The 12,662-nt window shown below is 38.8% G+C and overlaps 1 protein-coding gene across 1 annotated transcript in view; it reads right to left on the minus strand.

Annotated features, from left to right (window-relative positions):
* Positions 1-79: 79 nt before the first annotated feature.
* Positions 80-12,662, minus strand: part of NAIP (NLR family apoptosis inhibitory protein) — a 31,007-nt gene continuing 18,424 nt past the window's right edge. Inside the window, exons 9-15 of the mRNA XM_079797830.1 lie at positions 12,098-12,173; positions 9,754-11,868; positions 6,838-7,002; positions 5,404-5,556; positions 4,998-5,084; positions 2,014-2,178; positions 80-535 (exon numbers count right to left, since the gene is read on the minus strand). Of these exons, the coding sequence (XP_079653956.1) occupies positions 171-535; positions 2,014-2,178; positions 4,998-5,084; positions 5,404-5,556; positions 6,838-7,002; positions 9,754-11,868; positions 12,098-12,173 (3,126 nt within the window). The 3' untranslated portion in view covers positions 80-170. The remainder of the gene's footprint in view (positions 536-2,013; positions 2,179-4,997; positions 5,085-5,403; positions 5,557-6,837; positions 7,003-9,753; positions 11,869-12,097; positions 12,174-12,662) is intronic.

The following is a 12,662-nucleotide window of genomic DNA, read 5'->3' on the forward strand; positions in this document are numbered from 1 at the left end:
ACAGATTGGAGAGGGTGCAGGCTGAGCTGAGGACAGTGCCCCCCCCCCCCCCCCAGTGCACGAATTTTGTGCACTGGGCCTGTAGTATTTTAAAAAATGTTCTTGGATAATTAGGTTTTTAGAATTGTTGACAAAATTTTTCTTGATTCAGCAGTTTTTAGCTAAATCTTCTATTTCTGTATGATTGGAGAGAATGGCAATATCCATTTCCACCGAATATTGAAGTGTTTAGATTGAGGGTGTTTTTCTTTTGTCGAAGTAAGCAGTGTGATGTCTTCTGCATCCAGGAGCCAGCTAACCATGTTGATTGTGGTGAGACTTGGCAGCCGTAACATACATTGACTCAAAGACTTCACTGTGGTGGCCTGAGCTCTGATACATTCAGTGAAATGCCTGGAAATTGTCAACTCTTGCAAGTTTGGCAAGTTGTCCAGTAGTTGAAAGAAATTTCTATATCCTTCCTCTGTAATCTTGTGATTCATTAAAAGGTTTAAGTTCTCAAGTTTCTGGAAACCTCCACTGATTGCTACTTTGGCTATAAAAGCAAAATATTTAAGAAATGGGAATCGTAAGACTTTTGTTTCAATAATGATAGACTAGATTATTTGAACCAATCTCCTCTCTTATCACCACTGGAAATAGAAAATGCCAATAAATAGATACATACATACATATATTTATCCATACATATATACATATAAATCAGGGATGGGAAACCTTTTTTCTGCCAAGGGCTATTTGGATATTTATAACATCACTCATGGAACATATACAATTATCAACTTAAAAATTATCCTGCTGTATTTGGTCACACATTTAATTAATCTCCCTTAATGCCTTGGAAGGGCCAGACCAAATGATTTCATGGGCCTTATAAAGCCCGCAGGCCAGACATTCCCCATCCCTCCTCTAAACTCAATAAAAACATACAAAATTTGCCCTAGCAGGTTTGGCTTAGTGGATAGAGCGTCAGCCTGTGAACTAAAAGGTCGGTCCCAGGTTCGATTCTGATCAAGGACACATGCCCAGGTTGTGGGCTCCATCCCCAGTGGGGGACTTGCGGGAGGTGGCCAATCCATGATGCTCTCTTATCATGGACGTTTCTCTCTCTCTCTCCCTCTTCCTTCCTCTCTGAAATCAATATATATATACATATATACATATATACATATATATATATATATATATGTATGTATATATATGTATATATATATACATACGTATATATATGTGTATATGTATATATGTATGTATGTGTGTGTATATATGTATGTATGTGTGTGTATATATATACACATATATACATATATATTTTTAAACGTATTAAAAAAAATTTTTAAAAGAACACAGACTTGAGAGCTTTGTATAGTCTCAAATGGGAGGGCATCTTTCACTTCCAAATCTGACCAGGACATTAGAGGGAACAAATGATAAGATAGAGATAATGAAGTGGGTTGAACATTTTTAGAGAGAGAAAAGTCTGTATAGACATTTTTTAAAAATATTTTTTTGTTGATTTCAGAGAGGAAGGGAGAGCTAGAAACATCAATGATGAGAGAGAATCATTGGTCGGCCATCTCCTGCATGCCCCTCACTAGGGTTTATGCCTGCATTCGGGGCATGTGCCTTGACCAGGAATCCAACCATGATCTCCTGGTTCATAGGTCGACACTCAAACCATTGAGCCACGCCGGCCAGGCAACTGTATAGACATTTTGTAGCAGAAAACTTGAGTAATGTTACTGGCTTTCATGCAAGCTGAAACGTTTTTTAAATCCTCACCTGAGGACATGTTTATTGATTTGAGAGAGGAAGAGAGAGGGAGGGAGGGAAAGAGAGAGAAAGATGGGTTGCCTCCCATACTCGTCCTGATTGAGGATTGAAGCTGCAACATAGATATGTATCTTGACCGGAAAATGAACCCACAATCTTTTTGGTGTACAGGATAATGCTCCAAACAACTGAGCCACCCATCCAGGGCAAGGTGAAACATTTTATCAGAGGGTAACTCACCAATTTCCATTACACTGTCATCATTTAAAGTCTTGAAAAATGAGAGAACTCGGAGACATCGTAGATGCTGACACTGCTGGATGATCAGTTTGGCCACCTGATGAATCCCACCCCCAGTAGGAAGGATCAATTCTTCCAGATTGCGAAGAGAACCTAAAGTGTAGGCTATCAGAAGACAAAAAAAAGAAAAAAAGAAGCTTTTTCATGGTCACTAGCCTCAAAATCATGCACAGTCCAGGAGGCCCCAGGTAGCATAGAGACTGTTCCTCTTCCTCTCCAAGGACAAGAGAAAGGGGTCAGCCTACACCTTGATCTTTTTTTTTTTTTTAATATATTTTTTATTGATTTCAGATGAGGGAGAGATAGAAACATCAATGAGAGGAAATCATTGATCCGCTGCCTCCTACATGACCCCTACTGGAGATCGAGCCCGCAACCCGAGCATGTGCCCTTGACCAGAATCGAACCTGGGACCCTTCAATCCACAGGCCGATGCTCTATCCACTGAGCCAAACCAGCTAGGGCCACCTTGGTCTTCATTGCTATTTCCAGACAACCATATTTTCACCCTCCCCAGTCTTTCCTGCATTGAAGTGCAGAATACCTATCACATATTCATTCCCTTTTTTAGACTAAAGCCGCTTCTGGCATCCTGGATACTCTCCTAGCTCCTGAAGGCCTTCCGCCCCCTTCCTTTCAATCCCACCTCCTGCTATTACCTCAGTGATTTTTCCCTCTGCCTCAGAGCACTAAAGTCTCACAATCCACCACTCTATCTTTCCTTTTCACTTTGATTCCATCCTTAACATGGTACTGTAGATTACTTGATCCCTAAAAAGTTCTCTACTTCTGAGGCGTCATACCTGGAGATGTTTTGAACACTTTCTACCTTAAAACAATGTCCCAGGCCCTGGTCAGATGGCTCAGTTGGTTAGAGTGTTGTCCCCGTACACTGAAAGGTTGGGAGTTTGATTCCCAGTCAGGGCCCATACCCGGGTTGTGGGTTTGATCCCCGGTTGGGGTGTATACAGGAGGCAACCAATCAATGTTTCTCACATTGATGTTTCTCTTCCTCTCTCTAAAATCAATGAAAAGCATATCCTCAGGTGAGGATTTAAAAACAACAACATTCCAGCCTTTTGCTTTCTCTGTCCCAGTGCTTAAGCCATTTCTATAAGAACTTGTGTTCCTTTTTGGGAAGCCAATATGTAGAAGTCAAGATCTGGGCATCTGTTGTACTCATTGTTATTAAGGTATTTTCTAGTGTCTCAGTTGACTGAACTTAGAAATATAAATGTGTGTATGTGTATAGAAATATATAGGTAAATATATATCTATATCTGTGTGTACATTGATCTATTTATGTGAATAGGTTAAAACTATGAGTTCAGCCCAGGCAGTGCAGCTCAGTGGTTGAGTGTGGACTTATGAACCAAGAGGTCACCGGTTCAATTCCCAATCAGGGCACATGCTAGAGTTGCAGGCTCAATCCCCAGTGTGAGGCGTGCAGGAGACAGATGATCAATGATTCTCTCCCATCGATATTTATAGCTCTTCCTCTCGCTTCCTCTCTCTTTAAAATCAATAAAAACACTTTTTTAAAAACACCATGAGTTCATATCAATATTTCCAATTCTAATTTAATACCTCAAAGTTCTTTCTAACCTACCCTTTCAATATTTATAAATTCCTTCTCAGTGAGGAAACCTGGCTCTCATTATACTCAGCATATTTGTTTAATCAACCTGTTGTATATACCAGGCACTTCCTTGACCCCTGATCCTTCCTCTGCCCCATTCAGCCCCCATGCTCTTCACCTACCCACACTGCTGCCTCCAAAGGAAGAAAAGAGGAGGAGGAGATCCATGTGATCCTTAAGCACGCTAAAGTTTGTTAAAGTTTAAAAGGGATTAACTGTTCAACACTCCTTATCTCTACTGACCCACCTTATGTTTTCCTGAGTTAAAAATAAGACATCATCCCCAAATAGAGTTGCTTATGCTAAGTCCCATGTCACCAAACCAAGACTTCAACTTTCAGCTCTCCCAGAAATGGAATCTTAAGCCAGGTAATCAGGAATCATCTGAGCAGCACTAGTTAGGTTACCAGCCTTTAGAACTCTGCCATCCCCTAAAGGAAATGATCCTTGCAATCACCAACCAACTTTTTTACGTGATATAACTTCCTTGTTCCTGCTCCCTTCTACCTATAAAAGTCATTCTGTGTTACTCCTCAGAGCTCCTTTCTGTCTGCTAAACAGGATGTTCCCCAATTCAAATCCATTTTTACTTAAATAAACTTAAAATTGTTAATATGCCTCAGTTTATGTTTTTTCCCAATCAGCATACATTACTTTTGTAATCATAAAAAAAAAATGAAAAAGTACTTAAGCTCTTTTTATTGCTAGTCATTTTGTTAAATCTGGGTTTTCACATACTGAGTTTTCTGAACCTTAAAAGATAGTTTTATCTATATCCCAGAAACTTAAAACAACACAGACTTAACATGTTTGGAATGGGTACCTGCCAATGAAATTGCATAGTGGTGCCCTGACCGGTTTGGCTCAGTGGATAGAGCGTTGGCCTGCGGCCTGCAGACTGAAAGGTCCCAGGTTCGATTCTGGTCAAGGGCATGTACCTGGGTTGCGGGCACATCCCCAGTAGGAGGTGTGCAGGAGGCAGCTGATCGATGTTTCTCTCTCATCGATGTTTCTAACTCTCTATCACTCTCCCTTCCTCTCTGTAAAAAATCAATAAAATATATTTATTTTTTAAAAAAATTGCATAGTGGTATAATGACCCATAAGGCACTCTGAAAATAATCAAGGCATGTGAGGGTAAAAGCTGAGCAGCCCTGTCTCTTCCTCCTAATTAGCTAGGGTAGTTAATACACATCATGATTGTTGTAGCTAATGAAAAATAGATGGAAGGATTTGAGGAGAAGAGAATAAAGAATAAGTAAAAGGCACTGTTTTATACACATACCAAATTTTTCAGATGTTTCCTTATCTGGAAATTCTTGTAAGTCAAGATTTAATATCTTCAGAGAAATAAAATTCGTCAGGATGGTGACTATAAAAGGAAAATAAAAATCTAGTTATGTCAGTTACAACTCATATACCAAAAAGTAATGTGATTAAAGAATATTTTTAAAGTGATAGAAAATAATACAGTAATTCAGATAGACTTAATTAGTATGACTAGGTAAGTCTTTGTGCAGGAAATAATTCTGATAACTAGAAATATTTAAACTTTTAGAAACATACAACTTATTTGATAACTCATTTAAGATCATATATATATTACATCAATTTGGCATCAATTGCATATTTAAAATGTGCTTATTTTTAAAAAGTGCCTTAAACCAAAATTTTAAAATTGTAGCTCTTACCAAATGGGATGGGTTTAAAAAATGCTCCAGAAAACTTAATTTCTTTGAGTTTCTTGCAGGAAGCGAGTACAGTCATGAGAGACTCAAAATCCGAAAAGAAATTACATTGCAGATGGAAAACATTAAGGTTTGGAGAATTCTCAATTAATTTAACTGTAAAATATCAAGGATTTAAGAAATTAGGGAAGATTGCAAATTTCTATCAGGATTAGCCACATAATTTGTTATTTTGGTTCAACAATCTTGAATTAAAACAAAGCACCACGATGTAATGATCCACGAATCAAGCCACTTTGGCTTGGGTTCAGGTTCTGGAATTAACTAGTAAGCTATGTGAACTTGAACTGAGCTTCTCTAGGGATCAGTTTTCTGTAAAAGAAGGGCATTGACTCAGTAAAGTCACTTTCAGTTTTATTTTTTTTTTCTTTCCAATTTTTTTTATTAAGGTATTATATGTGTACATATCTTACCATTGCCCCCCCCACCCCACTCCCATATATGCCCTCACCCCCCAGAGTTTTGCGTCCATTGGTTATGCTTATATGCATGCATACAAGTCCTTTGATTGATCTCTTATCTCCCCCCACTTTCAGTTTTAACACTTAATGCTTCTAAGTGTGCACATGACATTTACACAATAGGAACACTAGACAAAGAAATAAAAGCAATGACAACTCTGAAACAAAATATAAATTTGATGCAAAAATTGCTAACAGATTTAAGAAAATAACTTCTTCCAGTTCAGTGAATTATTTTGCATGTCAGTTCCATAGAGATTTACATTTCCTCAATCCTTAGTGTTCAGTCTTTACTGAACTAAGGAATTGATGATGCCTAAGTCATTTTGCTAAATGATGTATTTAAGAAAGGTGGTTGCACATGTCCATTAACCATGAACATAGGCTGGTGAGAAAAATAGGGAAATGCTTCCAATTGCTACCAATCAGCATATTTCCTTCCACCTAATTTGGCAGGTATCTGTAACTTTAAAACAAAATAAAAGAACTCTACAAATTATTTTGGAGAGACAGTATATCAGTGGTTAAAGCTCAGCCTTGGTAGTAGTTAGAATTCCTGTGTTTGAATCACAGGCTACCATTTCCTTAGTTGGAGTGACCTTGAGCAATTACCTCTTTATACCTCAATTTCCCAGCTGTAAAATGAGAATAACAGTATCTTACCTCTTGAATGGATATGAAGGTTAAATGAGCTAATACTTGTAAAGTGCTTGTAATAATTTCCTAGCATGTAGTAAGGGCTCAATAATTACAAATAGCTCTTTGCTCTCTTAATGAGAAAGTGCTATTCCCCCAATTTACCATGGATACAGGCTTTACCCACAGGTCCACAGCAGCTTTTACTCTTGAATGAATCATTGGCCAAATAGCTCTACCAAGTGATGTAAAAACAAGTAAATCAGTGTGCCATCCTTACCTATTTTGGAAGGACCATTCTCAGTGGAAATTTTGATCAATAATTTCTCCATATGGTGGAGATTTAGGAATTCTTCAGGAATAACTGGAAAAACATTTTTTTGGTTCATATTCACAGACAATTCTTTCAGACATGGGAACTTGTCCAAATTAGGAAAGAGTTGATCTAGAAAGCAGCACACAGTTTCCCGTTATTTATGTAAAGAGTTCCAGAGTGGCAAATTCGAAACTGTCATTTTGATTCATCACACTATTTTCACATGAAAACTTTTCTCACCCCCTTGCTAATGGGAGTGGGGTCCTTGCCATATGCCAAGAAACGGAATTTTCTGAGACTCGCACAGGAGGATGCAATATGGCAGAAAACTTCATTTCCGAGGAATTATATCCCTGAGTTTCCAAAGTCCCATTTCACTCATAGAAGTATAGCTGGGATTTCCGTAGGGCTAAAATCAGAGCCAGTATCCAGAATTCTAGTTCCATGTTGCAGCTGGGTCCAATACAGCCATTAGGCTAGCTGCAGTCCAGTAGTTCATTAGTCCATTGTGTGGGGGGGGTCTGTGGGCCACTTGGGAAAATGCCAGGAAGCCAAGCGTGAGCCAAGTGTGCCAAGAGGAACCAAGACAGTGAACTCCTTTATTCAGGGGGTTAAATATCCCAAATTTCCAAGCACTTAGAGTGGCCACACCCATTCTGGCCAACCATCTCTCTCCCCAGGTGTGACTGACAGACAAGCCCCTTCCCTCTGTCATCCCAACTTTACTGGGCATGCGTCTATCTTCCCTTTGTTGGATCTCTCCCCAGTGTTTTTTAGGGAACATGCCTATAATGTCTGGTCTTCTCTTTGCTCCTTTCCAATTTTTTGTAACTAGCTAATTACAGTGGTATCAATACCATAAAACATTCTTTTCTAGAAAGTACATATATGAAGATACTGCTTTATGCAGCACTTATTGATTACTGTGTGGGAAGCCTTGTGCTGCTGTCCGGATTCACAAAAATAAGACCTCGTCTCAACAAATACAACTGGATTTCCACATGCAAAAGAATGAAGTTGGACTCCCTACCTTCTGGCTCCATATACAAAATTAACTCAAAGAGGATCAACAACCTAAGTATAAAAACTAAACTATACAACTCTTTAAAGGAAACAGTGGATTCTTAGATATGCTACTAAAAGCACTAGCAATTGGACTTAATCAAAATTTAAAACGGTGCATCGAAGAACATCATTGCGACATTGAAAAGACAACCTCTACAGTATAAGAGAAAATATTTTCAAACCATACGTCCAATAAGGATTTAATATCCAAAATATACAAAGAACTACAACTCAGAACTAAAAGGCAATACAACTGAAAAATGGGCAAAGGACTTACTAGACATGTCTTCTTAAAAAAAAAAAAAGACACAAGCAGCCAATAAATAAGCACATGAAAATATGCACAAACCATTAGTCATTAGGGAAATGAAAATCAAAACCACAATGAAATACCTCTTCACACCTACTAGGATGCCTTTATAATAAAAAAAAATGTTTTGATGAGGATGTGGAGAAATTGGAGCTACGCGCCCCTCCCACCCCCCTACCCCCATGCCCTGCCCTGTACATTGCTCATGGAAATGTAAAATGGTGCAACCATGTCTGGCCAGTGTGGATCAGTAGTTGAGTGTCGACCTATAAACCAGGAAGTCATGGTTCGATTCCTGGTCAGGGCACATGCCCAGAATGCAGGTCAATCCCCGGTAGGGAGCGTGCAGGAGGCAGCTGATCAATTATTCTCTCTCATCATTGATGTTTCTATCTCTCCCTCTCACTTCCTCTCTGAAATTAATAAAAATATATTTTAAAAAATAAAATAAAAATGGTGCAACCACTCTGGAAAAGTAAGAGATTTGGAGATTTCTCAAAAATTAAGTAAAATTACTATTTGCCTTAGCCGGTTTGGGTCAGTTGTTAGAGCATCAGTCCATGATTGAAGGGTCCCAGGTTCTGTTCAGGTGAAGGGAACGAACCTTAGTTGCAGGCTCAATCCCCAGCCCTGGTCAGGGTGTGTGCAGGAGGCAACCAGTTGATGTATCTCTCTCACGTTGATGTTTCTCTCTGTTTCCCCATCCCACTCTGTAAAAATCAATGAAAAAAAAATCTGTGATGAGGATTAACAAACAAAAACAAAATTATATTATTAATATGATGCAGCAATTCCATTTCTGAGTCTATATCTGAAAGAATTGAAAGCAGGGTCTCAAAGAGATATATACACCCATATTCATAGCAACATGACTTAACAGTAGCCAGAAGAAATAACACAAAGCCAAGCACACCTAGACATAAAACAAACTGTTGAAAAACCAAAGCCACAAGAGCAAAAAGTAGAAAATGGAAAAAAATTTAAATATTATTTACACAAATACCTAGGAATAAATTTAATGAAAGAAATAGAAAGCCTACACTGAAAACTTGCAAACATTACTTAAAGCAGTGAAAGGAAACATAAATAAGTGGGAGATATTATTTCCCACTTATTTTCCAGACAGTACAGTGTAAGCCCTTCCTTCCATTTAGCAGATAGGGTGAGGGTAATCCTCAAGCATCATCTTTATATACAGATCATTATTTTACTAATAAGTAATTTGTGTCTGCTTATTAACTTAATATTTTTATCTGAGTTGTTTGAAATTAGTTAATTTTCATTAATTTTTATCTGAGCTGTTTGAAAAACATTCTATTTAGAAGCCTTTCACTAATTCATACTACTGACAAAAATAAATTACTGAAGGTTTATTTTATATCTATTCTGTCAGCAAGCATTTATGGTCTCATGCTTTCACAAGTTTCATCCACCTAAAACCAAGAGTAAGCAAATAAAATTACTATCAGAATAGCCAGCTAAAATATATTCAGGTATATATATACCTGGTATCTGGGTTGTTTCTGAGACTTCGAGGGATTCCAGGGAAGGCAGGTTGAGAAGCAATTCCTGTTCTACTGCATTCAGCTCAGATTTGTTTATGGAGCACTTGGTGAAAGAAGCCTTATACTGCTCAAGCGCTGGGCAAAGGCTTTCAATAAAGCCCCTGCTTCCCTTTAAGTGAAGTTCAATGCGTTGTGAAGCTGAGAAAACTGCCATTAGAATCCTGAGCATCTCTTGGTCCACACCATCCATATCAGTCACGTGGACTTCCAGAAGGGGAATCTTGTGCTGCTTTGGAGAAAGTTTCCAATAGCCAGTGCTGATGTCTGGTGGTGCTTTGACCGTCATATTCATAACTCTCAATATGTTTTTCTGTTTTTCAACTACGTCCCGCGCCCATTCCATCCTATCCTCAAAGACAGAAGCACAGTCCTGATGTATAGCTGGTGCCTGTGATTTGTCCCAACATCTCTCCAGAAATGAAATATCTGGTATAGGTGACATGATTTTCATGTTTCCACTTATGGAGACTTGGATGCTCCTCAACGATAGCAGGCTTTCTGGATGGTCAAAAAAATACTGTAACTTAAGCATATCCAAAGTCAGGGTTCTCCCTTGAAGGAACTGTAAAATAAATGGAGAACATGCTTCAACAGTGTTGCTTTGATAAGCAATTTTTATGGCAATGGTCAGTAAATGTTTCGAAACCAGTGAAAAGTAATCGTCTGGAGATAATTGCCACAATGACCTAAACATGTGCACTCTCTCCAAAACTTGCGGATGGTGCTTCCGATTGTCTTTTTCAGATATATTCTCCAATGACTCTTTGTTGTCCAACAAATGAAGCAAATGAGATACAATTTTTGGCCCTGCCTTTGTTGAAGGGTAGCAGGAGACGTACGTCAAAAAATTGTTACAGGGACTTATAGTCATCATGGGAGAGTGGATTTGTTTCAAATAATAAAGTCCCAAGTCTTGATCTTCTTGCCTGTCGGAATCCAGTAGTACCATCAGCCTCATCCCAGCAAGAAATTCTTGGAATGCAGGATCTAAAAACTGATAGACTGGTTTCAGTCTCTGGGCTGTGAATTTACTCATCAGGCACATGGTTAGATCTTCATCTTCGTCAACTCCTGCTTCTACAAGGTCATCATCACTAAACTCAAAGCAAGAAGAGAAAAACCCTTTCAACGCCAGCTCACCACAGGAGGACACAGTTGCTTTGAGACGTTCAGCTGAAGTTTTGTGCTTTAAGGAAAGGCATTCCATATAGGACTTGAAAACAGCCACATCATCATAGGACTGGTCGAAAGGGTTTCGAAACCAATTAGCACAAACTGCTGCTACAAAAAGAGGAGTTTTCTGAATTCCTTGCAAATTTGCATTTATTATAAAGTGAATCAAAAACTTTCTCAGACGGATCAAATCATGAGAAAAAAACTTCCTTAATATGTAGACAGTATTATAGAAGGGAAACGCTTTGATCTCTAGAATCGTATGTAGGTATTGTCGGATGTCCCTGGTTCTGTTTGTGCGGACGGCAATCAATAAACAGGTCCTTGATGAGTGGTTCTTTTGAATCAGTTTTTGTATGACTTGAGGGACTGAGCACATTTCTTTGTAGTCATCCAAAAGGAATAACACCTGATTCTTTAATTGGTGCATGATGTTCCTTAGGCACATCTCAGTAACAGATCCTTCTGTCTCTAGGAGTTGGTCACAAATGATGTTGGCCAGCCCTTGGTCCAGTCTGGCAGAGCTAAGGGAGAGATAGAAGACCAGCTGGAACCTGTTTAACAAGGGACAGCATCCTGATGCCCATAGAAGAGCTATTTTCTTCAGGAGGACTGTCTTTCCACTACCAGCTTCACCCTCCACACACATGACAGAGTTCAAGTTGGCAAAGACATCAGACAACAGTACAGGCTTTTGCACAGGAGTGCTGATGTGTTTTGAAGCAAGAGACAGATCACAACTCAGCAAGTGGTCTGTGGCCAGACTGGAAGACACCTCAAGCATACACATGCGGCGGAAACTGGCATCAGTGTAGGCTTCTTTCAGTCGCTGGTTCAGGCTTTTTGCCTCCCCAAACCACTGGGCTTCACTCTGGGCTGTCTCTGTGGAAAGAAGAAAGAAGGCACAAGTACAAATCCTCTCTCTTTTAAAATCCCCTACATATAAATATATGTACACATATACAGGGAGTCCCCCAAAAATGTATCCATACACGTTAACAGATGATTTCTATTACATTTTGAAAATGAAATGTATTTTAATAAACACTACCCTTATTATTTTGAGGGGCAACCCTGTATATAATCCCATGAGCTATTTTAAAATCCTTACCTGGCACTAGAGAACTAACTGCTGCTGAATCTTCAAGATTGGTTTCACTTATGGTTTCCTTTGAAAATAAAATCCTCTATTAAATAAAAGTTTATATAAGAGGGTGAGGTATCATGTTACAATTGGGAACCAAACATCACTGAAATACAACCCACCCTCAAATATTTATGCCTGTTGAAAAGAGGAATGCTATAAATATGGAGCAATACATGATCTGCAAACCCCTCAAGTGTGTGCTCCTAAGTGGTACACATGGGGGAGTCAAGGAGAGATTACTGTCCAGGTAATCAGAATCATGGCATCTAGAGCAAGACAACCCTCCAAAAATCATTAGATATAGCTACTGACCTAAGTTATTAACATGTCTAATATTACATACCTGCGGTGTAGGAAGGTTATGTTTCTTCCTTAAAAAGTAAGCCATTTAAATATCCCCAAGCTTTTTTCTTCAATTTCATTTTTCAGCTAACAAATATAAACTTAACCTTTTGCACTCGGATGTCGAGTGTGACTCGACACGGTTAGCATCGGTAGCAAAGGGTTAGCGAGTGCAAAGGGTTAAATC

The sequence above is a fragment of the Cnephaeus nilssonii genome (assembly GCF_951640355.1).
Source record: "Cnephaeus nilssonii genome assembly, chromosome: 2".
Lineage (NCBI taxonomy): Eukaryota > Metazoa > Chordata > Mammalia > Chiroptera > Vespertilionidae > Cnephaeus > Cnephaeus nilssonii.